Here is a 25,615-nt window from a genome sequence, read left to right on the forward strand (position 1 = left end):
TTCCACCTCTGTAACGTTAGTAAATCTACAATATTTAACTCTGGCCTAAATGTGTATATCGGTAGTGTCCGGTAGAGGGGAGTGTCGCTTCAGGTTTTATTTTTGCGTCACGTATGACAACACACCGGAATAAGGAAGACCATTTATTTATTCTAAATACAAAATATCTAGTGCGTAGCTACCTTCTTATTATACATCCATGGTAGCTACGTGTATGGTATGCATAGCAACAAATCCATCTCCAGCTACTTTTACAACGTAAGTTAAATGTATTTCTAGTTTTGTGTCATAATAAGCTTGTCTTCAGCTTGATTGTCACTGCAGTGAAGTTGGTGTTTTGTCGCAGATTTTCATGCTAGGTTGTCTAGCTAAATGCTAGCGCTGTGTGTATGTTGACAGAGCTGCTGCAGGTGATCTGCAGCGGGGAGGAGATGTGGCCCAGCCGGGGAGGGAGCAGCACCTTCGTGGTGCCCGCAGTACTGACCTTCTTCCTGCTGGATGCTGTTGCTTATGTTCAGGCCAAGGTAAATCCTGCAGTTCCATAATAATACATACTTTCAGAAACTCACTGGAGTCATTTATATCTGTTTGTAGAACAATGTGTCCTTTTTTGCCTTTTGGTGTCAACTAACCTATTACACCTCTGTGAAAGAGACTAACAAGTGCATTTAAATGGATTTGCAATGTAAACATCAAGAGAGAAGAATAGCACTTTTTGTAAGTGTTTAATTCAATCTTTTTAACTGTTATTTATGTTAATGTAAAGCCTTGTCTAATCTTTTCTTGTTTATTTGTTCATTAAACATAATTTACATACACATAACAAGTTAATAGCAAGAAACCAAGAATATTACCACTCTATAAGTACATCACATGTATGACTTTGTAAAGCGTACAGATGTTATACATTTGAGCAGCATTTTAGCATTTATTGTGCTTTTCAAGCTTGAGATAGAGGACCTTTTACAACGTTTTGTTTTGGGGAAAAAAGAGCTGATGGTATGGGTAAAACATGTAAGTGAGCTTTAAAATGAAAGCAAGTAGTTGGGCCCTGTCTAACCCAATTTTCTTTACAATTACAGAACTTTGAGGATGTCCGTTGCAAGTGCATCTGCCCGCCACACCGGAACATCACTGGCCACATATATAACAGAAATGTGTCTCAGAAAGATTGGTGAGAGAAACTTGTTATTTAGACTTTCAGTCATCTTATGTTTTGCCTGTAAAGACTCATGAATAGAGATAATCCATCCATCTTGACTCCGTCTTTTGTTTTTTTACAGTAACTGCCTCCATGTAGTGGAGCCCATGCCGGTGCCTGGCCATGACGTGGAGGCGTACTGCCTGTTGTGTGAGTGCAAGTACGAGGAACGAAGCAGCAACACCATCAAGGTACCAGCGGCTTACTACAGGGGGGGTTACTCTTACTTTTGGAAACAGTGTGCAATAACGTCTTTGATTACAGAGTTTACATATTATGATGAAAGGATTTTACAACCTAAAACTGAAATTATTTTACATCAAACAAACAGCTGGCTTGTCACAATAATTGATAACTTATACAGATATTAAGATTAAACTGCAAAGCTCTATCGGAGACAAGCACAAAGCATTGTTGTTAGGAATTGATGCCAGCATTGTCACTTCAAATTAAATGTAAATTGTTTCCATTCTGTCTGTCCCAGGTAACCATCATCATTTACCTGTCTGTGGTGGGTGCTCTGCTGCTCTACATGCTGTTCCTTCTGCTGGTCGATCCTCTTATTCGCAAACATGACGCCTACACCCAGCCACTGCACAATGAGGAGGACTCTGAGGTAATTATAGCAACAAAATATCATAACAAACAACACATGAGAACTCTCTGCTCCATAGCTTCTCTTGGACTTAAAATCACACTGTACATTTTACATTTATTTATTCAGTTTATTGCTGTTTTATTTTGTTATTGTTCATTTGTAAATTCAACATGTATATTCTACTTTTTTGTTTATTTTCTAGTCTTTCTGATTTGTATTGTACAATGCCATGTTTTTTATGCTGCTGCAACACAAATATTTCCCAAATTGGGATCAATAAAGTACTATCTTATGTTATGTTATCTTATCTTATCTTATGTGACCAGACACATGCCTTTTTTAATTTCTGTTGAATGGGAATGTTTCTTTATTAATTCTTTGTGTTTCTGTGGTGGTGTGTTCAGGAGATGCGTCCCCCGGTGGACAGTGCCCAGGCCAAAGGAAACACAGTGCTGGAGCGGGTTGAGGGAGCACAGCAGCGCTGGAAAAAGCAGGTCCAGGAACAGCGCAAGACAGTTTTTGACCGTCACAAGATGCTTAGTTAAACATACATACATTGAAGCAGCTTTAGAATAGTAACCACCCTGGGCTTCTACACCGTCACCAGTAGCACTTTTACTAACCTCTCTTTGCTGTAAACTGCACCCCATGGAGTATTTCCTCACTGAGACAAATTGCAACACACTGATCTAACAAGCAGATGTTTTTTTATTTATTATATGTAACATTTTTAGCTAAATTGACGTTCTTAAAAAAACTGCATGTTTGCTAACAGTTAACGGCTAGAAATCATCTCAATCATTTAGCAATTTGCGATGCAACAGAATTTGAATGTCTTGATAAAGTAAGAACCTGTTTTCTCTAATAGACCACACTGAGCTGTTAAGCTTCTTTGTGATCATTGCTTTGTTAGTTTATTGCTAATTTGATATAATATTGAGCTGTTTTTATTTTAGCAAAATGTATGAAGTTACCTCAGAACAGGTAAGCTTGATGTGAATAAGTTGGGGTTAATTAAGCTATTTGAGAACCCTCCCTTTGCTTTTGTCAAACATTGCACTTTTCCTATTTTAGCACTTGTTATAATTTATTCATGGTAATTATTATTATTTGTATTTATTTGTCACTGTTGCAGTGCATAGTAACCTGGCCATATTTACTATCATTTGCAATCAGAGTAATAAATGGATTGTAAATGATGGGCTTTGTACTTTTAAAGCTTTGACGTTGCTACTTTTAATAATGTGTTACGGCCAATTCCAGTGCTAAACATGCCTCTTAAATGTCCATTTACAGCTTGTAAAACACAACAGATGGTAAAGTTTACCCATACATCTTGGCGGGTATATCTTCCACCTACTATTTGTTAATCTTGAATGTACCATTTAAATTCAGTAAAGGAAGCACATAGCTCCTTCTTTTCCTGTATTTTGCTGCAGAAGATTAAAATACTTTCCCATTCAAAGAGAGACACGGAGAACGGAGCATTTTAAAGAGCTTTAAAGCCATCCTTGCTGAAGGAAAAAGTCACTGGAGAATGTCCTAGATCTGCAAAGCTGCTGATAATGTGGTTATGTGTGGCAGAATCAGGATGCCTTTGAAGGGTCTTCATGTGCATCAGTGAATTCCCCTTTCATCGTTCCACTGAAGCTCCCTGTCGGGGGCATTTTAATACTGCATACTGACCTGCATTAACCTCTCGCAAAATGTGAACTGCGGAAGTTTATTTTGAGTGTTTTTTTTGCATTGACTGATTAAATTATAACTTCATATCACTGGTATCAGTGTTTTGTGTTATATTTATCTCCAACCTAACGGGACGTATTGCACTGCTCATGTCCATACCCTTAGCCTTATGTAAGGTATTAAATAAATACAAATATATATTTATAATATTTAAGTATTCTTATTCCTCTGTATGTTTGTCACTGTATGTTTGCAGAAGTCATTGCTATTGTTTATTGACAGTAGGGGGCACCAGGGTTCACAGTTTATGGGCTCTGAGCTTGCACTTTTCTACACAAACATTGCTTTATCATTAAATGAGTCTTCACACTTGGTGGAAAACGCTCAACACTTTCACCTCTGCCACGGTGACGATTATGTTAAAAAGTCACAAGATATTCTAACTTTACTTATCAAACTAATTTATTTAGGGCTTGGTGAAGATATATTTTATAGACTTCTACAGCATATGTTGACATCGTTTACAATGTTAATTGTTCTTAATAAGTGATTCAACGCTATATAAACATTTGATTGGATGATTTATAATACACTTTGATGTATTTGCTCTACACCTACATGAGAACATTTAAGGACACGTTTTTATGTACGGCATTTGTCAACAATTGTAAATTAGTACTTATTAATAATCTGTTAGCATATGTTTGGCTTACAATATCAGCTAATATCTGCTTACAACAACATGTTATAAACCATGTTAAAAACTGCTTCAATTAAAGAGTTATTTTCCAAATCACCTAGCTATAAATTTATAGCAAAAGGGATTCACATTAAGAAAGTGTAACATGTAAACGTTGTGAAAGTTTCGAATTCTTAGGCTGACAATCTCAAGTGATCTCATTACTTGGTTCTGGAAAAAACTATTTCCACCTGAATTATGTCACAATGAAAACATCAATGTGTATTTTTTCTTACTTTCTACTCCCAAACTATTCACAGTTTAGTGTTCACACCGAGCAGCAGAGCAGCTGAGTATGTTTTGAAAGAGATGGCAGGTTCAGGGGGCTAGTGGTGATATATTGCCACTGCAAGACCCCCCCCAAACTATGTCTCTCCGTGCTCCCGTCTGCCACTGCTGCCCTGCTCCAACTCCCTTGATCTCATCTACTCCCATCTTACACCTTCCAACCGCCTCTCCCCCCCACCATCTTAACCATCCCCAAGCATGGCCTGTCAGTGCTTCGTAGTCTAAATTTAAACTATGGGCCAACTGCTCCTCTGCCACTCTGGGCTCCTGTTATTTTCCTTGCCGAGGGGGCTTTTTCTGTCAGAAGCCCTCAGCCAGGAGGAGAGGCTTGTGGCTCAGCGTGAGGGAGACAGTATCAGAGGAAGAGCTGGACGAGGGCGGCGGGGGAGTGCACAGGATCAGCAGGTTTTGGAACCCAGGGGCCTTCACAACGGGGAGATATTTAGGGCCTCACTTTTGGGATTATACTGTGAGAAGACACATTTCTACAGGAGTTGGCCTCGGGTGAAGGCGTCAAGATGGCGTCGAATGCGGATGACAAGCTGGTCATCATGAATGAAGAGGAGCTGAAGAGGAAGCAGAGGGAAAAGTTGAAGAAGCTACAGGCCACAGGAGGAAACCCTCGTCCAGCAAGAACCCTCTTCCTCTTTAACCTCAAAAATTCCTTTCGCAAGGCCTGCATCAGCATTGTGGAGTGGAAGTATCCTTTATATCTCATACACACACACACCTGCCTACATTATACAGACATGTGTGTGTGTAATGGTATGTAGGGCTCTGGTTGGGAACACTGACAGCTAAACATATTAGGTGTCTGAAGGCCAGTGCATTATCAGCTGTGAAGTCCACCTGTGTTAAACATGCACAAGCCAAGTCTCATTTCAATCTGTGTTAAGGCGATCCCTAACGTGTTAAGACTTTTGTTATGTATCTGACAGCCCTGTATCAGAGTCAAGTTTGTAGCCCCTTGCATTTTCACCTGGGGAGCTTCTTAAGCCAATCTATTTACATGTGGCAGATAGAAGCAGTTAATGAAGCTCTCTGTTAGTTTTCTGATAGCTGACATTCTACTTTTAATGTGGAAATAGCCGCTCTGACACGCTGGCACTCACTGACGCTTGAAGCCTGAACACAAGGCAGGCTGCTGAGTGATTATGGCCCCTATAGGGGGTTTCCTGCTTTTAGCCAGATGTCCATTCCTGGATTATATATATTTGACATCCAAAATAGAATACACTAATAAATTAATCCTAGGACAGACAGCCCTATAGGACAGAATGTTATACCCTGGTGTAAATTATTATAATTTTCAGTGATAACAGTTTCACAGAAAGTATTTACACAGCTTGTGTGTTTTTTAGTGCAACAGTTAAATCACTTTGGTATGTGATTCTGTAACCCATGGCATGAGTGCAGTTTTAACAGCAAAAATACACAAATGGACATAATACAATTGTCCATGACTTATTGTTATTTTCTAAAAGTATACATGCTCAATGTATTAGAATAGTCAAACAGCTTGTTTTCCTGGTAAGTTGTCTAAATGCTTTGGCCATATTCTTGGGCTGTGCAGCTGTCCTGCGGCATCACAGCGAGACATGATGCTGACCGGGCAGGGGAATTCTCAGAGAGAGCCCCCTATGGACGAGAATGAAGCAGCACAGCAGATTACATTTACTGTGACCAATGGGCTGTTACAGGGATGATGTTTCAGGCAGCTTTTAGATGTTCTGATTCATGTAAAAATAGTGTATGGAGTGTTTTGATTTATCTGATTTAGTTTGTTACATTAATTCACAAAACATACATGGATAAAGAATAGTACAATTCATTGTATAGTAGCGTTTCCTTCCTTGTTGTGTTATGCTCAACATGTACACAATAACTCAGATATCATGAACTATTCCAAACCTTTGGTAATATTATTGTTGTACTTGTCCTTGTTATGTATTGTCGTTATAATCCTGAGTTTCCACAATCAGAACCTTTGAGTACATCATCTTATTGACCATCTTTGCAAACTGTATTGCTTTGGCTGTGTTCCTGCCCATGCCTGAGGAAGACAGTAATAACACCAACATAAACTTGGTGAGTATGAGTGTGAACACAAATCCTTTTCATGTTTGAATCATTACTTTATGAGGAGCTTTGGCCTTTAAATACAGAAAATATACTAAATAATTTGCTCATGGTCTCCATTATTTTTGCCATGACCAGTCGATGACTGTGCAGCTGATAAACACATTAATATGAGTGCTTTGAGTCAGAACAATTTAGACATTTCATATCTAAGAGTTTCAGCTCGTCACTGGTCTGAAATGTCCAATTGAAATGCTTCCATTCACAACTCAGTTCTTTATTTGGATTCCCATCTGTTCTCAGAGGAACATGTCATCGAACAACTGTGCTCTTAGTGAATCATCCAACAGGGATGAGGTCATCCTTCTCTGATCAGAAACTGACTTGATAATAGTACAAAAGCAGCATAATTAACTATCAATATAAAGGATATGATAAATGTTTTATGTTTTATGTTTTCTTATGAATATATGCTTCTGTTGAACTACCCCAAAACCAGTAGAAATATATAATCCTTTAAAACTGAGCTTGTTTTTTCTATGTAGACGAGTGTTCATGGTTTGCTTGTCAATTTACTATTTTCTTTAAAAATAATTATAGAAGCATTTGTTATGTATTTTGTCTTGAGAAAATTGAGAAGCACTAAGGGGCTCACTCTATAGATGGCAGGTACGTCACAGAGTGTCTAATGTTAAGTAGTGTGTAAACTATCAATACCACTGGATGCTGCTGATGGGTTCATAGTCGAGGGTTTACAGTGCTGTGAAGCTGTGGAAAATGTAGTGAAGGTGGCTGACTGAACGAATGCAACCCATGAATCAAGTGTTTCTGTGGTATATACGTTTGCTCTTGCACAGCACACTCCTTGCCAATGTCTAGATATTCGAGGTTGTATTGACACTGATGTTATGGTATTGAGGAGGCTCCATGTGGGAGACTTGATATGCAAACTGCTGTCTCAAGACGCCTGACATCCAGCTCAAATGTCAATATATAGCCCCTTTAACCAGCCATCCTTTGCTTTCCACCATCCAATCAATAATCCAGTCAAACCTGAAACTGATCCCCTTTCTTTAATAGTTTTGCTTTGGCCCACTCACTAGCCTTCTCCCAAATACTCCTTACTTCTTACTGTGCCATTCCTCAGAGGTGAACGGTGTAAGAAGAGCTGGTAAACTCACTCCCCTGCGCTGTTAGAAGTAGGTCGGCCCAGGCAGTGACACTCCTCTGACGCAGGTGATACAGTAGAGTCCACAAATGTTGCCTTATGTAAGACACATTTACACTAAATAGGATGTCTGGAACATTGATACAGTACAATGTAGAAGCACAGCTCTACTTGTTGCACCTCGCTTAATCTAATAACATTTTCAAATTAGTCCATAAATGTATATTATTGTTAATGTACGCAAGCGTACCCTCTTTCATATTTGATTTGGGGCTTGGTGACTGCTGCTAAATGATTCAGACAAAATTGATTGAACTGGTTTGTTCAAAAGGATCAGAGGAAAATAAACAGTAAATAATTTATATTTCATATGATGCTGTTCCTCAAGTAAATCCTCAGATTTTGATGATACATGAAGTTTGGTGTGAGCTTATGCTTCTGTTCACATATTACAGTGTTTACTTCTACAACATGTGAGTAATGTCAGCAATGAATAGTAAACAAAGACAATTACAATCTATTTGTATAAGCAAATAATGTGCAATGCAATGTTTTGATACGAAAAATATCGTTCTCTGACATTGCGGAAATTGCATCTCTACTCGTGCATCAGTTTACCGCCAATGCACTGAGCATTACAAAGACTGGTTCTTGATAGACTGTCAGACAAAGATCGCTAACTTGTGGCTGTTTCACTTATTATAATGTGCCTCATGGGCCAGCCATCTGTTAAAACCATCTGCACTCGTGTGTAATCTACATCAATATTAACCAAAAGTCTGTGAAAGCTAATGAGTTTGTCTAATACTAGCAACATGTACTGCTGTTCCTCCTAGCAGATGCTTTAATGCCAACCATGTCATTTACACCAATCATCCAACACTTTACTGGATAACTGAACCTGAAGCTAATGAGATTTGTTTAATGTGATTTCTTGGTTTCTATTTGTCTTGCTTCAGGAGAGTTTGGAGTACATCTTCATGATCGTATTCACGTTAGAGTGCTTTCTGAAGATAGTGGCGTATGGGCTCGTGTTTCATGACGGCGCCTATTTACGGAACTGTTGGAACATATTGGACTTTGTCATCGTCTTCATGGGGTAAGATGAGCTCTGAGCTGCAGGTGGATATCTTTACCACAGCTTCCCATTCACCACATAAGAAATGTAATATCTTACAAGTATACCAAAACTGTACTATTGTTCTGCTGAATCATCATTTTTGTTTGGTAGGCGCTTATGGTTGTATAACATTTTCCTACAGTCTCTTCACTTTTGCCTTGGATACCATCAATAAGTTAGCAGATGTGCCTGTGGAGAAGGGTGGAGGGTTTGACATGAAGGCGTTGAGAGCCTTCAGAGTGCTGCGACCCTTACGTCTCGTCTCTGGGGTCCCCAGTAAGAGCCTTTTCTAAAACCCACAAATGCTCAAAATGAATTCCATGTCACACAGTGTGATCAATATGGAACCGATGTTAATGTGAAGTCAGATTTCTGGAGGCACTGCTGATTTCCTGTGCTTTTGTAATGATTTGTTTTTATTGTTCACATTCAGGCCTGCAGGTGGTGATGAACTCCATCCTCAAAGCCATGCTGCCTCTGCTGCACATCGCCCTGCTGGTGTTTCTACTGGTCACCATCTATGCCATCATGGGACTGGAGCTCTTCAAGTGCAAAATGCATAAAACCTGCTATTACACCGGCACAAGTATGTATAAAGAGCACAATCATACACTGTTTAACTTTGGCTTTTATATATGTTGTCATTTATAATCATCCCTGATATACAGTATTACCGGTTTTAAAATAAGATAAGATAAGAAGTACTTTATTGATCCCAATTTTGGAAATGTATGCGTTGCAGCAGCATAAAAGACCATGCAATGTACATAAGAGAAATTAAAAGACTAGAAAAAAATATATTTCTCAAATTTAAAGAAATTAGCATTAAAAAAGAAAAAAATATACATGTGGAAAATATAACAAAATATACAGCAGGATATTATATATACATTACATGTGCAAGGAATGGATTATAACATATTAAATTGAACATAAATGTAAAACGTACAGTGGGAGTTTAAGTCCAGTTATCAAGAGAAGCTATGGAGCAAAGAGTTAATTCCCTGTAGCGACATTAAAAATGATATGTACGTGTTCTCTCTTTCCCCACAGATATTTACTCCACAGCAGAAGCAGAGCTGCCTGCACCCTGTGCTCAGGCAGGAAACGGCCGGCGCTGCATGATCAACGGCTCTGAGTGTCGGCCAGGCTGGGAGGGTCCTGACAATGGCATCACCCACTTTGATAACATTGGCTTTGCCATGCTTACAGTGTACCAGTGTATCACCATGGAGGGATGGACCAAAGTGCTCTACTGGGTCAGTGACCGCTTGAACATCTTCTCAGTTGTTTTTCAGTTTGAATCTCTTCATCAAAAACTTAAAAATGTTCCTAAAGTGTAACGAGCAGAATATATTGTTCGTGTCTGACCAAGAGTTGTCTTTCAGGTTAATGATGCCATGGGAAATGAATGGCCCTGGGTCTACTTCGTTCCCCTCATTCTGCTGGGTTCCTTCTTTGTGCTTAATCTGGTTCTGGGCGTGCTCAGTGGGTAAGCCATATATTTATATTTTCTCCTTTTAGAGTCTGTGTCTTGCCTCTTTATGTGCACAAGCTTACAAATAACCTAATAAGCAACCAAAAAAGCACTCATTGCCTCCTACAAATATTCCCTCACTAAACATTTATTAATTTACTTATTTACCTCCTCCTCTCACTTACCTTCTCAAACTCTGCTCACAGTTATCCATACATGAATACACGACACACTTAATCCACTTTCATACATGCACACAGAAACATACAATACCCCTACTAACAAAAATAACCCAATTTGCTTTTTTACTTGTCTTTGTCTTTTCACTCAGAGAGTTTACTAAAGAGCGAGAGAAGGCCAGGTCACGAGGAGAGTTTCAGCAGTTGAGAGAGCGGCAGCAGCTGGATGAAGATGTGAATGGCTACATGGAGTGGATCACTCACGCTGAAGTCCTGGATGCCGACCAAGAGGGCAAAGGTCAGTGTTATAAACCAGCTTAGCTCCCATCCCATCTAGAGACACTGTTGAATGACAATAGTTTTTCTGTTGTCAGGACTCCTGCCTTTAACCAGTGACCCTGATAAAGACAGCCTTTATGACATGGAAGGCAAGAGTCAAGTCGTCTACTACTAGTAAGTCTGCAGATACGTAAATGTATGAATATTTAAATGCAATATTCATGCCGACCGGGCACAGTTAACTATGATTATTATTGTGCTTAGCCGCCTGGCCCGTCGCTGGAACCGTTTCTTTAGGATGAAGTGCCTTCTGTATGTGAAAACAAAGTCCTTTTACTGGCTAGTGATGTTCCTCGTCCTCCTCAACACCCTGACCATAGCAACAGAGCACCACCACCAGTCAGATTCGCTCACTTCCCTACAAGGTGATTCAATCATTTTGTCATTGGGATTGTTTTGTAAATAAGTTATATTGCTCCCTTCTTCATAATTTGTCTCTCTCCTCTATTATGTCAACAGATGTGGCCAGTCGTTTACTGCTGGTGCTGTTTATAATCGAGATGTTTGTGAAGATGTATGCTCTGGGTCCGAGAGCTTATTTCATGTCCCTGTTTAACCGCTTTGACTTCTTCGTGGTGCTATGCGGTATCGTGGAGATGATCATGTTTTCTGCAGGAGCCGTGGCTCCCCTGGGGTTCTCTGTGCTCAGGTGTATACGATTGCTGAGGATCCTAAAAGTAACAAAGTAAGACATTCTCCCATCAAGGATCCAATTAAATAAGCTTCATTGTGATTAGATTTAATTTAACGTCTTCTTCCAACTGTTTTGCAGGTACTGGACCTCTTTGAGTAATCTTATAGCTTCACTCCTCAACTCTGTACGCTCCATCGCCTGCCTGCTCCTTCTTCTCTTCCTCTTCATCGTCATTTTCTCACTCCTGGGCATGCAGGTGTTTGGGGGGAAATTCAACTTCACCGATAACAGACCCAGACGCAGTAACTTTGACAACTTCCCTCAGGCCCTCATCAGCGTGTTCCAGGTGAGGCTGATTCATTGATGCTTTGCTTTAAACTCTTATCAATGTCAGCTTTTGTTAAACTTCCTTGTTGGATTTTGATCATAATTGTAACACTTGGCTCTTTTTTAGATCCTAACAGGAGAGGACTGGACATCAATAATGTACAATGGAATAATGGCCTATGGAGGGCCTGTGTTTCCTGGCATCTTGGTCTCCATTTTCTTCATCGTCCTCTTTGTCTGTGGAAACTGTATCCTTCACACTTATAATGTCTTCAAGGATTAAACAAGGCCGAAAGTCTTTAGAGTACGCTTTGTGTAGCATGGTAGTTTAGCTGTATGCTAGGTTAGCTCATTAGCATGCTAATATTTGCTTTCAGCCTTCAACACAGTACAGCTTAGTTTGTTGCAAATATTATCTGGGTATTATACTTTTCTGTAAACCATTTTATAGCAATCCATCCAATAGTTGTTGAGATATTTCCGTCCGGACCAAAGTGGTAAGCCAACTGACCGACTGACTATCAGACCAGCATTGCCATGGCCCGCATGACCAGAACTTGTATTCATATCAACAATGTTTTTAAAAACAAGGTTTTTGTTTTCCTGAGCTTAACGCAATCAGATATCCTTCTCAATGTCTTCTTGGCCATCGCCGTCGACAACCTGGCAGAGGCTGAGAGTCTGAATTCAGCTCAGAAAGAAAAGGCGGAGGAGAAGATGAAGAGAAAGCTAATGAGGTGAAATACAAATACCATACCTAAGTGTGATGATCTGCTCAGTCTCATTGGTAAATTATCCCATCTCCATTCTTGTTCTTTCCTGCCACTCAGGTCCAAAAACCCAGAAAAGACTGACGAGGAGAGGGAAAGGATAGCTAAGAAACTGGCAGAGCAGAGAGGCAAGATAGAATGCATGTCCACCACAGCCAAGGTGAGTGTTATATCTAGAAGCCTATCGAACTATTACTATTGGCAATTAAATATTCATCAGGGGCATAAGTAGCTATAATATATGTATGTATTGTTTCAGCTCAAAATTGACGAGTTTGAGTCCAATGTCAACGAAGTGAAAGATCCATTCCCACCTGATGACTTCCCAGGTAACTTCTACCTTTCTTGGATCTCCAGCTCTTAAACCTCTCCCATTTCTCAGCGATGTAGTTGTGGCTGCAGGAGGTCACTGATCGCATGAGTTCATATTCATTACACTGCCTGTTTACCACTGCTGCTTTCTTGGCTATGTTACAGTATAAGTATAGTAGCCCACATTATAATTAGACTGAGCCAAGTTTACAGCCGAGTCTAAAATTAGGTTTTTTTCACACTTCTCTGGTGACCATATAAAGTCTTTAACATGAATCAGTATTGAGAGATTCACTTTTTTTCTAAAAATATTAGTTGAATTTATTTGTGGCATTTGTGCCTTTATATACTTTTCTGTAGTGCTGCAACATAACTACAACTAATATGTCAATTTGTAATTTCACCATATAATTTTTGTCTGTTTGTTTCCTCATGGTAGGTGATGATGAGGAGGAAGAGCCTGCAATCCCCATCAGCGATCGGCCCCGACCAATGGCCGATCTGCAGCTGAAGGAGGAAGCCGTTCCATTGCCCGAAGCCAGCTCCTTTTTCGTTTTTGGCCCTCAGAACAAGTAGGAACCAGACATAGTGAACTTATTTCCCAGTTTGCCCATACTGTCTCACAAAAACACAGTAGTGAATTGATTGGACTTACTGGTGACTGCATGTCTCTGCAAATTTGTTTGCATCCAGGATCCGTAAACTCTGCTACAAGATCATCAACGCCTCTGCCTTCACCAACTTAATCCTTCTGTTCATCCTGCTCTCCTCCATCTCCCTGGCAGCTGAGGACCCCATCGACCCAAAGTCCTACAGAAACAAGGTAACCAGGTCTACCACTACAAATTGGACATCATTGGTTGAACGAAGGCTAAATTTTTTGCAATCATTGTGCTTTTTCTCCAGATCTTGGCCTATGCTGACATTGTCTTCACAACTGTGTTCACCATTGAGATTGTACTGAAGGTAGTGTGCAGTTTATTTCATGTTCTCCCTTATTTAGATTTGACTGATTTTCTTTGAAGTCCAGGAACCAGATAACAGATCTATACATATATAGCGTGTCATGGAAATCCATCGAATATGTGTTGAGGTATTTCAGTCTGGGGCAAAGTAGTAAGCCAACTCACTGACTGACCATCACAACCAATTCCTGCTGGAATAGTCAGACCATAAAATGTATTTATCAATGGGACACCCATTCCTCTGACTGAAAGAAAACCTTACACTCAAATGTGTTTGGTTTATTATTCTGAGTGTGACTCTATGTTTCTGACTGACAGATGACAGTATATGGAGCATTCATGCACGAAGGCTCCTTCTGCCGTAACTCCTTCAACATCCTGGATCTGATTGTCGTTACAGTCTCCCTGCTTTCTATGGGGATGGAGTGAGTAAACATTTTGGGATTGCCATATAAGATAACGATCATAAATATTGTCATCCCATATATAGACGATTTTTTTGTCATGGGTTTTATTCAGGTCGAGTGCCATCTCTGTGGTGAAGATTCTCAGGGTGTTGAGGGTGCTGAGGCCTCTCAGGGCCATCAATAGAGCCAAGGGGTTAAAGGTAAAAAAACACGTTATGAAATACAGTAATACTCAAGCCTTAAAGAATTAAGTATTAAACAGTAAAGTGGTCATTGTTTGTCTTCAATGGCAGCATGTGGTCCAATGCGTGTTTGTGGCCATCAAAACCATCGGAAACATCGTCCTGGTCACCATGCTGCTGAATTTCATGTTTTCCTGTATTGGGGTGCAACTCTTCAAGGTAACTTTTTAAAAGATGATGTTGACACTTCATGTACTGTAAAGGTCATATATAAAAAATGCATCTGCTATAAGTAAAGTTTATGTGCTGGAAATATAGTAAACATGACCCTATGTTTTTCGTCTTAGGGTAAATTCTACAGCTGCACAGACATGTCGCAAATGACGGAGGAGAAATGCCAGTAAGGCACACATCTTTTACATATTCGAGATTTAATCTAGTATAAAATGTAAGGTTATTTTAGAGTAACGATTTTCCTTGTCTGCTCTTAGGGGATACTTTGTAAAGCACATGGAGAATTCCCTTCAAGAAACAACATTGGCAAAGAGAGAATGGCTCAACAGTAACTTCAACTTTGACAATGTGCTCAATGGCATGCTGGCTCTCTTCACGGTTTCAACATTTGAGGGCTGGCCAAAGTAAGATGAATTGTATTTTCCTTTATCCTATATGTGGAAAGCAGACTATCTTAATACATTGATATTGAGTTGGAAGTAATTCCATTTCCTGGAGCCAGAGATGGTAACAGAGGCAATATATCCTTTTGAAGCATTGAATTATACAGTACAATTCATCTGTACAAATTAGCCTCGTGGTATCTCTGATCTTTGATCTGTGTCCCGGCAATTTCCTATCATCTCTCAACATCACTCCATTTTCCCAGATTGTTATACAGAGCCATTGATTCAGACGAAGAAGACATGGGTCCTGTCTTCAACAACCGCGTGGATGTGTCCATCTTCTTCATCATCTACATCATCCTCATCGCCTTCTTCATGATGAACATTTTTGTGGGCTTCGTCATTGTCACTTTCCAGAAGCAGGGCGAGCAGGAGTATAAGGACTGTGAGCTGGACAAGAACCAGGTACGCTAGGGAACCTCAGAGATGACATTTTGGACAGTCAGTGTCCAATAGTGAGTCAAGTGACAAATGATCTTTTCTCCTAACCCACCTTCTGCCTCCCTTCAGCGTCAGTGTGTGCAGTACGCCCTAAAGGCCCGACCTCTGAGGTGCTACATCCCCAAAAACCCAAATCAGTACAGAGTCTGGTACATTGTCACCTCCTGCTACTTTGAATACCTCATGTTCTTCCTAATTATGCTCAACACATTGTGTCTGGGGATGCAGGTATGTATATTCAAGTTGTGCAACATAAAACCATTGAGATTCTGTTGAGGTTTCTTACAATATTCAGTGTCTTTGGATGTGGGTGTTAGTATTAATAGTGTGGGGGCTTAGGAGTGCATTGATTCAGGGTGCTCTAAATGTTTTTTCTTAGTTTATTCAATTACAATATCTACTTTGCATTAACAAAATGTACAACTTAGATCTGTTTGCAGGTTTCACCATCATTTCTATTGTAAATTACTCTTGTACCATGTGGAGTAATATTCATTTTAATTTTGAACAGCATTGTAACCAGTCGAACCATGTGACCAAGCTGTCAGACATGCTGAACATCATTTTCACCGTGCTCTTCACTGTGGAGATGATTCTAAAGCTCATGGCCTTCAAAGCGAGGGTAATGATTTCACACTTTGTGATTCAAATGTCTATCCACCCAACCCAGTGTCAGCAATGACTTTTCTGTCTGTGCAGGGCTACTTCGGAGACCCCTGGAACGTCTTTGACTTCATCATCGTTATTGGTAGTGTAGTTGATGTCATACTGAGCGAAGTCGATGTGAGTATGAATGATACGTTATAATCTAATCTAATGAATTCGACAGATAAAAGATTCTCATTGCAGGTGCTATATATGAAAGTCCCTAGTGTTGTTTGAATTAGATATTCCTGGTCAGTAGTGTGATTCGATTTGAAATGACTGAATACATTTATTCAATGACACAGAAGTATGTTATCATGGCCCAACAGCTGATTGGTGGCAGCAGAGCTAACTCACCAGATGTGGTCAGTACTGTCGTTAGCCATTTCCATCCCAACCTCAGAGGCATCGCCATATCATCAGCAAAGCACTTTCCATTATTCCCACAATTATCCATAACAATATTTTCATTGAACGTTTGTGTATTGTCTGCGTTCTTAAAACTAAAAAGAAGCACATCATCAATATAGGGTTTTTAATGGTATTTGTTGTGGTTATGTTACACAGCACAATGGTTTTGTTCCTAGTCACTTTTTCTTCTCCATTGTTTCACTGCATTGTTTTCACCTTTTCATCCACAAACACATGCCCGTAGAAATGTTTGTTCCCTCCATCCTTTTTCATTTTCTTCTTTTATTGCCTTTTTCCCTGTCATCCCTCTGTCCTCCACACACCTCACTCCTCGTCTGTCTATCCTCCACAGAGTGCCCTGGCCGCCAGTGGAGGACTGTACTGTCTCCATGGCTGTGCTGTAAATATCTTCACTTCACTGCACTGCACTGCTGCATGAGTCTTGCTGTGTGAGCACTCCACCATGTTCTCTACTAACTGTAATACTACTGAACCGTGTGTGGCTCAAACTTCTGGGTAAACATCTGTGTCCCTACGGGTCTATCTAATCTTACAGAGCAAGTGTAAGATAAGACTTCAAGATGTTCGATATATTGTGTTCCAGTATGGCTCGAAATGTATAGAACACTGAATATATCAGCATTGCAAGTATTAATGGTGTTTGGAATGACTGTAATCCTTATATTTTGACAATTAAGTGTGTATATACAGAATTTCGCATGAGTCAGGTATTGCAGTTTTCAGCAACTAAGACCTGGAGGCTTTGTAACTCATCAAAGGTGGAATCATAGCTCTTTCATTTTAACCGTGTTTTGTGATTGTAAATCATACCTTTAAGGGATGGTTCAGATTGTATCAACAGGGGTTGTATGAGGTATTCATCCACAGTCAGTGTATTACCTAGTTACCCAGTACATTGCAGTTGGCACACCCAGTTTGGAGATATGGACAGGACTGCTGTTTTTGGTCAATCCAAGCTAACCAAAGTCACGAAAATGCCACAATAACAGTACACGGGAATAGTTTTTCGGGTCATGTCGGGAGACTTTGAAGAGTGAACAGTGTTGTGTTTCCTTAAATCATTACTGATATAAAGAATTCAGTTCCTAGTTTGACAACTGGGTAAAGCATTGGACATTTTTGAAAGATAGTATAAACTTAAATATGTTTTATGTTGGCCTTTCTTTAAGGTGGCTAAAAATACATTTGACTGATTTTCCAGTCCAGAGCAATTCATAGCTTTTCTCTATGCAGGTACTCCTATTTGTTTTACTTCAAATGTGCTGTAGTACTACACTGACTGTGTATTATGTGATATGTACCTCATATAATCCCTGTTCATGCAACCCACACCATCACTTTTAATAATGTTTAACAGGACAGTGTTATGTCTGCTCTGTGCCTTTTATTAATGATGTTATAACTACTATCAAACATAACTCTAAAAGTCACTACAGTATATCATCTTTTCATCTGCTTTTTGCAGGAGACAAATCCTTTGCAAGCAATTGCGGTAAGCCTAAACTTAATTAGTATCCAACAGCAGCAATGTTTTGCTCTTTAAGTTGTTGTTTTTCTTAAATCTTCTGGATTCCTTTTCTCCCTAGGCATCTGAAAATGCGTCAGTTTCCATCACGTTCTTCCGACTTTTCCGTGTCATGCGTCTGGTCAAGCTGCTGAACCGTTCGGAGGGCATCCGTAATCTGCTGTGGACTTTCATCAAGTCCTTCCAGGTCGGTCACAATGCGGTCATAACATAATTTAAAATGTGTATCTCACTTTAAACATGCTTTTAATAACCTAAATGTTTGTGTTTGTGTCTGCAGGCTCTTCCTCATGTAGCTTTGCTCATCATAATGCTCTTCTTTATCTACGCTGTCATTGGGATGCAGGTACTCATTTTCATTTTCCTGATGAAACATTTGAAACTCTGCAGGTTATTAGTATAAAACAAGGTTCTGTTTTTGTCACCGATTTTGACTTGGATTTGAACAACTCTTCAGATCTTTGGAAAGGTATCCTTAGTGGATGGCACCCAAATCAACCGCAACAACAACTTCCAGACATTCCCTCAGGCTGTTTTGATGTTATTCCGGTGAGTCTCTAAGCCGGGATCATTGGTGAAAAGCTCTGGATGAAAGGTCCAAATCTGAGCCAAGCTCTCATTGTTGTTTATATATGCAGGTGTGCTACTGGAGAGGCATGGCAAGAGGTCATGATGGCTTCAATGTACGGGAAGAAGTGTGACCCCAAGTCTGACTTCCTGCCAGGAGATGAGTTCACCTGCGGGTCCAATTTTGCTGTCTTCTACTTCCTCAGTTTTTACTGCCTCTGTGCTTTCCTGGTGAGCAGCAGCATCTGTTGTTTTATTTTGTTGAAAAAATCCCCTGTGCCCCGAATGGCTAAAACTATAAAATACTTTTATTTCTATTTGTAATTGAATTTTAGATCCTCAACTTGTTTGTGGCTGTCATCATGGACAACTTTGACTATCTGACCCGTGATTGGTCTCTTCTCGGTCCGCACCATCTGGACGAGTTTAAGAAGATCTGGGCTGAATATGACCCTGAAGCCACGTAAGCAAAAATAAAAACACTCATGAAACGTTAGCTTTACATTTGTGTATGCTTTGTTGCACAACAAATAGGCCATACTTCATTTGGTGTCCCTTACATTATGGTAAGATGTTTCTCTGATCCAACAGGGGGAGGATTAAACATCTGGATGTTGTGACGCTGCTGCGAAGCATCCAGCCCCCACTGGGCTTTGGAAAGTTCTGTCCTCATCGTGCTGCATGCAAGGTACATACAGACACATGGTGCATTCATATAAATACAACTCATCAGAAAAGCAGCTAGAAGGGTTTTAAGTATGTTTATTGATATCATTAACAATGCATTAAAATCACTATAGATAGGAAGTGAACTAAATTAGCAAATACATATACAAAAATAGACACTGTAAAGCTCTATTTATTGATGATACATGATACATTTAAAAAAAATACAAGGTTTAAATTTGGATCAATTAAATTAGCAAAAATAACTGTTTTAGTCAAAGAAAAGCAGTGAATTAATGTGAATAAAGTATTAATAATATAAACAAGATCATATTTTGTTTTTAAAGATTAAGTATTTCACAAGAAGGGTTTGGCACAGTAGCGTTTGATGTTTTTCTCTGCATTTTTTTAATTTAAATTATGAATAAATATAATTTTTAACAGTGTCAGAGCCTTAAAGAATTATGTAAATAATATGTATATATTAACAGAAAATAGGGTGGTGTTAATATGAATATTTAAATAAAACTATAAACAAGAAAATATATATATTTCTGATACTTTAAAAAATATTATTTGATTGTTATATATTTGCCCGGTGCCCAAATTCCCTCTACTTCCTGTCCGCAGCGCTTGGCTGGCATGAACATGCCTCTGAACAGTGATGGCACCGTCACCTTTAATGCCACCCTCTTCGCTCTCGTCAGGACTGCACTCAAGATCAAAACTGAAGGTACAGAGCATTGGAAATTGTGTTTGCTTCAACCTGATGTACGTAGTATCATTTATTAAATGTTTTATGGATTCTTCTGAGCAGGTAACTTTGAGCAAGCCAATGAGGAGCTGAGAGCCATTATAAAATCCATCTGGAAGCGCACCAGTATGAAACTGTTGGACCAGGTCATCCCCCCTATGGGAGGTGAGTCTATCTTTATAAATAAAGTTATTTTACCTTTAGAAAATGATCCAGTATTTTGCACACTGACAGCTCTATGACTTGCTTGGTTACAGATGATGAGGTGACGGTGGGGAAATTCTACTCCACCTTCCTGCTCCAGGAACATTTCCGTAAATTCTTGAAGCGCCAGGAGGAGTACGGCTACCGACCCAGTAAAAAGAGCGCCTCCGGCCCAGAGATCCAGGTGAGCGCTCATTATCAGTAATTAAATCATGCTATGAACTAATTGTTGTGCATATTGTTTCCTTAAAGTGTCTGCAGGGTATTTTCTAATAGGATGACATGGTTTACCAAATAATAGTATAGTATATGTTGAAAGATATTTTTTAAAAGTCATAATATGGTAGTCAAAAAAACATTATAAAAATCCAATTTTGTATCTCCAAAGAAAATAGTGTAGTGTGTCTAAAAATCTGAAAAAGGTGACAGCAATGATTGTTAAAAACATTTATCCACATAGTGTAGTATATATACAGTATAACGCTATAGAATAGTATTTTATGTCGAAATCATTTGAAAAAACGAAATAGTATAGTATAGTATTTCAAAAATATGCAAAGTATAGTGTAGTATGTCGAAAATATGAGAAAAAACGGCATAGTTTACTATGTTGTAAATATCTGAAATGTCATGTATATCGAAAACAAAATTCTTTAGTATGTTGTACATGTTGTACATGTACGACCCCAGTAATCCAGCTCACACTGTCCGCTCCTCGATCCTCAAAGGGCAGAGCAGCGAGCCCCGCAACGTCCCGCCAACACGGCACCCAGACCCCACGCAGCATTCTCATCTGTTTGTCATTACTGGTGTCATTTCCTGGTTGCTATCAAACGCCATTGTAACACATAAACACTGATGTTCCGCTGTAACGGTGGTGGACTCATCAGAACAGAGTGGGCGAGCTGACCAATCAGAGCACAGTGGGCTCATAGGGAGGGGGGGGGGGGGGGCAGGAGCTCCAACAAGCCGTTTAGGACAGAGAGTGAATACACATACTATACAGAGATGCTGTATGAGAAACCAATGTGAGTTTGGAACATTGAACGATGTAAATCTATTCTAGTAGACCTCAACAATGGAATTATGATCAGTAGAAATGGCCATGTCATGGGACCTTTAACACCCTGCTGTGAGCCTCTTGCCCTTTCATGTTTCACCTCCTCCATGTTATTTTAGGCGGGCCTGAGGAGCATTGACGATGAGGTCGCTCCAGAGATGCACCGGGCCATTTCAGGAGACCTGCAGAACGAGGAAGAGCTGGACAGAGCCATGGAGGAGGCTACAGAGGATGGAATCTACCAGGTAACAAACACTATCCGCCACAGAACAGATGTGAAATACTGTGTAAACGAAGTGACTGTCAATTAGATAATCTGTGTCTCGTGTTGCTCTGTCTTCCTAGCGTTCTCACGGTCTGTTTGGTAACCGGGTGGACTCCTTCTCCTCTGAGCCAGGTCAGCACTCAGGCCCAGCATATGACCAACCAGCGGCCCCTCCAGTTCTCCGAGAGCCAGGTGGAGTCTCCACCAAACTCTGCTGCCTTGGAGCCCACTACTGAATTTTTCCCAAAAAGCAACACTAACAATAACGCCTTCGCAGAGTGAGTACAAACACACTCCAAACTATCGAGGAGACCAGATGACATCTGCTCAGCGTGAATATGTCTGAGCCTCCATGTTGTCTTCCAGGTTTTCATTTGACAGAGAAGGCAGTCCCGAAGACTTTTACAATCACAGTGAGGCAGAGCCTGGTACGTAAAAAAGTATTTGGATAAGAATCAATCGCTCTTTCCCCTAGAAGCTGCTAACAAGATAGTACAAAACACAAAGATGATTTGAGACCAACGCAGACAACAAGTCAATCATCCTATGAAGGGCTAGTAAGTCTTGGAACATTTCCCTTATTGACAAGGCCTCATGAAAACCTTTTTCTTTAAAGTGGACCTATCATGCTATATTTGAATAATATAGTGTAGGACCATACCTATATAAGGCATATTTATACTTTTTTTTTTTCAAAATACCAAACAGATCATGCATTTTAGCCATGCCTCATTTTGCTCAATTTGACATTTTTTAGCTCTGTTTTTGCAAGGGCAGATTCAGTGAGAACAGCACCATCTACAGGCCTGGCATATGTACTACAGCGTCTCCAGCGCTTTCGAACGGCAATGGCCGTGGCTGTCTCCTCCTGATTGGTGGAGTTGGCCCAATAGCCGTAGCGCCACTGTCCTGACAGTCAGGACAGTGTTCAAATCTGGATCCGTTTTTATCAGATCCGTTGCAGCCCCTTTTTTAGAGATTTGGGTATGGAGGAAAATAGAGAGGGTTGTGTTTTCTGACACTTGGTGAGTTCCCTGGAACACCGGGGACACATATTCATGTATAAAAGACGTACAAAAGTGCATTTTGCATGATAGGTCCCCTTTAAGTATGTGGGAAATATAAAAAAACATATGATCTGATTACAGGTCAAAGTACATACTGTGTAGGGTGTATTGTATACTACTTTTCCAGGCACTTTACTTTACACATGTTCACATAAAATCTGGTACCAAAGAGGTAGAAATCATGCAGACAAAAATAGGAATTACATTTTTGTTTTTATAATTATTAAATGTATTTTCCTTTATTCAGGAAACCTGCGCTCCTGGAACTACATTGTGAGAACAGACAAAACACAGGTACTATTTTATTGGAGACTGATTCAACCACTGAATAACATTTTATTTAGATATTAAGTATAGAATCATATCTTTCTTTTCAGTTCCCCTATGACCCTGAGCATGGTGACAGTCAGAGTCTGAGCTCCCATACGGCTGCAGACCAGCTGGTCCAGGAGGTAAGTGAGAAAGGATCAGTCATCGATACGTGAGCTTTGAGGATGACTCAGCAAGTGCTCTTTTCTAGGTTTATCATTTATTTTAGGGAGGAGATGTTCGCTGGGGGAGGCCGCATGGGAGGGACCTAGGCATATTCTTTCTTACTTTCCTCTTTTTCTCCATTATTAATAGAAAATTAATCAAATATAAATACATAATAACATAACGGAAGGATCTCTGACTGCCCATCTCTTTTTCTTTTAGCAGGAAATGTCCTGATTTGCTGTTAGATCTGTGGCAACTAGGTCATAATAAACTTAACAAAGCAACATTTAAGTCTTAGTTTTAACTTATTTGGAAACACATTCTCATTTCTATGGTAACAATGGGTAGTCATTGTAGGAAATGATTTGTTAAACACTATTAATCAAAGCTGAGCTGTAAAGCAAATTATTTGAATTGTATTTCCCCCCGAGGTGTCTTTGTGAAAGAGTGTGCCTCTCACTGTGCCTCATGCAGGATGTTCTGTAACTGACTGCATGCTTTCACCTGCAGGGCCCAATGAAATATCACTTCAATCAGAAATGTCAGAATAAAGGTGGTTCCTAATATTAACAACTCCCCTGTGGGTTTTTGGTTGATTGTTGGTACAGGTATTACCAGTAACAACAATAATGGTGAGAAAAGTTGACCATTTTTAAGCAAGCATGTTGTTTCCTCTTCCAGGCTCTAGCACAGGGCGGTCTGTCCTCCCTGGCCAAAGACCCCAGCTTCACCTCTGTTGCTAGGCAGGAGATGGCGGATGCTATGCACACATCTGTCAATGACATGGAGAGCGTGGCTCTGGGCATCCTCAGCGAGCGCGCCGGCTCTGACAAAAAGAGACGTCCCATCCCAGTCCCCCCCGTGGCAGCTCAGGGAGCCAGAAGGCCCGATCCGGCGGTGAGGAGGAAGAGACGTCCCATCCCCCAGATTCCCTCCGTAAAGGAGGCCGACTCCGAGGTTTAGAGGATGGCTCTCGAGTTAATGTGGTTAACTTTGGATTTTAACACTTGCAGGTGGCTCCACCTCACCTAGCTTTACTAAGCTTGTTGCCCCTGTGACAGTCTGTATCTACTAGCCTAGCTTAAGGCCTAAAGGCATATTGGCTCAGGTTTAACTTATTATCAAGTGTGGTTGATACTCAACCAGGGACACACAATACATCTGATGCTGAAACATCTTCTTAATTTTCAGATTTATTGAAAGTAATAAAAAGACTCTTATCTCAGAGTGGACAGATTGACGCACTTCTTTCTTTGTGGCGTTTGTCGAGGTTATCCATTCCATATGACTTATGGGACAACTATGTGAGTGAGCTGAGGGCCTCACTAAAGACTAATACAACCAGCTGAATAAAGACAGGCAGCCACCTTTAGTGTGCTGCAGTTCAGTGAGGACAGTGGGGAAGTTTCTGAGCGCCCAGGCCCAGAGATGTTCATCTTGCTTTCACACTCTTAAAAAGGCTCTGGTGCTACTATGAAAATGCAAGTTAAGCATTTTTTTTATTTTTTTTGGTAAAGCAGCGTCCTCTGCCCAGTTAGGCCTGCTCTATTTTAATCTTAAATAACTGAGGTTTACCAAGTTTTCTCCTGCTCACCACTGTCCTAATGTGCAGTTGGCAACAGCAGATTTTATAGAGGAAACACATTTTTTAATGTTGAACATATGGGGTACATTTAATCTCCAAAATAAGTATCCAAATGAGTATCTGTAATAGGGTATTTGTTTAATTTAAATCCATGTTGTGGTGAAGCAGTGTCACTTTAAGTCACTCTACTGCTGCCGTTTGTAAGTGTTTTTCATGTACATACATGTCAAACCTCTGACTTAGGGACACCTACTGAAGTTTGACCCGTACAGATAATGTATCTTCAGCATACCTGGAGTATGGTGGATTTAGCTTTACAGCTCAGAGGCTTACAACACATTTTATTTATATCACTGATAACATGGGCATCATTTAAGTGCACTTGTGTCATATTTTGTGCCCCGATGCGAACAGTAACCGGCCATACAGAGGACTTTTTATCCTCTGATCAGCCTGTGTTTTGCTGCCATGCACACACTTTGTTGCACAATTTTCTTTGACTCAACATTATAGCACAACCTCGACTCTCCTTCTTTTCTGGATATATGCCATTTAGGTTGATGTTACACTGGTGTTTTCACCATTGCAAAAAAAATAAATGATCAAAAACATTTGTTTGTGTTAGTTGTTTTTTTCTGGATCAAACCATAGATGGACATGTTACAACACAAGCAGTTCATGGATAAGAACACACATCCACAACACAGGTGAGTTTTCTCCTGTAAATACAAATCTAATTCATGATAGAAGGGAAACTTGGTGAGGAGATAAACGCA

The 25,615-nt window shown here is 40.0% G+C and overlaps 2 protein-coding genes across 3 annotated transcripts; both read left to right on the top strand.

Moving 5' to 3' along the window:
* Positions 1-202: 202 nt before the first annotated feature.
* Positions 203-3,580, top strand: tmem9 (transmembrane protein 9). Of its 2 annotated transcripts, none has more exons than XM_034145396.1 (6): positions 203-258; positions 400-524; positions 1,083-1,174; positions 1,284-1,392; positions 1,686-1,817; positions 2,204-3,580. In XM_034145396.1, exons 2-6 carry the CDS (start codon positions 432-434, stop codon positions 2,342-2,344), a joined length of 567 nt encoding a protein of 188 aa, XP_034001287.1. In that variant the 5' UTR covers positions 203-258; positions 400-431; the 3' UTR covers positions 2,345-3,580. The 2 variants fall into 2 exon arrangements, with proteins under 2 accessions (XP_034001287.1, XP_034001286.1); XM_034145395.1 differs by having other exon boundaries at positions 209-258; positions 369-524.
* Positions 3,581-4,852: 1,272 nt separating this feature from the next.
* Positions 4,853-25,526, top strand: cacna1sb (calcium channel, voltage-dependent, L type, alpha 1S subunit, b). The gene is given in 46 exon segments (XM_034144602.1): positions 4,853-5,212; positions 6,495-6,600; positions 8,719-8,858; positions 9,022-9,155; positions 9,313-9,465; positions 9,933-10,138; positions 10,268-10,371; positions 10,688-10,833; positions 10,910-10,988; positions 11,079-11,239; positions 11,334-11,559; positions 11,647-11,854; positions 11,963-12,083; positions 12,458-12,572; positions 12,666-12,765; positions 12,865-12,934; positions 13,357-13,489; positions 13,611-13,740; positions 13,824-13,883; positions 14,201-14,307; positions 14,402-14,489; positions 14,583-14,690; positions 14,819-14,871; positions 14,963-15,109; positions 15,355-15,556; positions 15,662-15,820; positions 16,104-16,214; positions 16,292-16,375; positions 17,001-17,048; positions 18,135-18,161; positions 18,256-18,381; positions 18,475-18,540; positions 18,652-18,743; positions 18,833-18,992; positions 19,097-19,224; positions 19,353-19,449; positions 20,058-20,160; positions 20,245-20,346; positions 20,439-20,569; positions 21,565-21,690; positions 21,791-21,829; positions 21,831-21,988; positions 22,077-22,138; positions 23,025-23,071; positions 23,155-23,229; positions 23,936-25,526. Coding segments are annotated over 46 exon segments (5,502 nt in total). The 5' UTR covers positions 4,853-5,030; the 3' UTR covers positions 24,218-25,526.
* Positions 25,527-25,615: the final 89 nt, after the last annotated feature.

Source organism: Trematomus bernacchii, unplaced genomic scaffold (assembly GCF_902827165.1).
Source record: "Trematomus bernacchii unplaced genomic scaffold, fTreBer1.1, whole genome shotgun sequence".
NCBI classification, from domain to species: Eukaryota; Metazoa; Chordata; class Actinopteri; order Perciformes; family Nototheniidae; genus Trematomus; species Trematomus bernacchii.

What these genes read in the sequence shown, in the direction of transcription:
- tmem9 (XM_034145395.1), top strand. Translation starts at nt 220, where the DNA reads ATGCATAGCAACAAATCCATCTCCAGCTACTTTTACAAC. An exon ending in TCTCCAGCTACTTTTACAAC is followed by an intron (nt 259 to 368) that starts GTAAGTTAAATG and finishes TAGGTTGTCTAG; the next exon opens with CTAAATGCTAGCGCTGTGTG. An exon ending in TTGCTTATGTTCAGGCCAAG is followed by an intron (nt 525 to 1,082) that starts GTAAATCCTGCA and finishes TTACAATTACAG; the next exon opens with AACTTTGAGGATGTCCGTTG.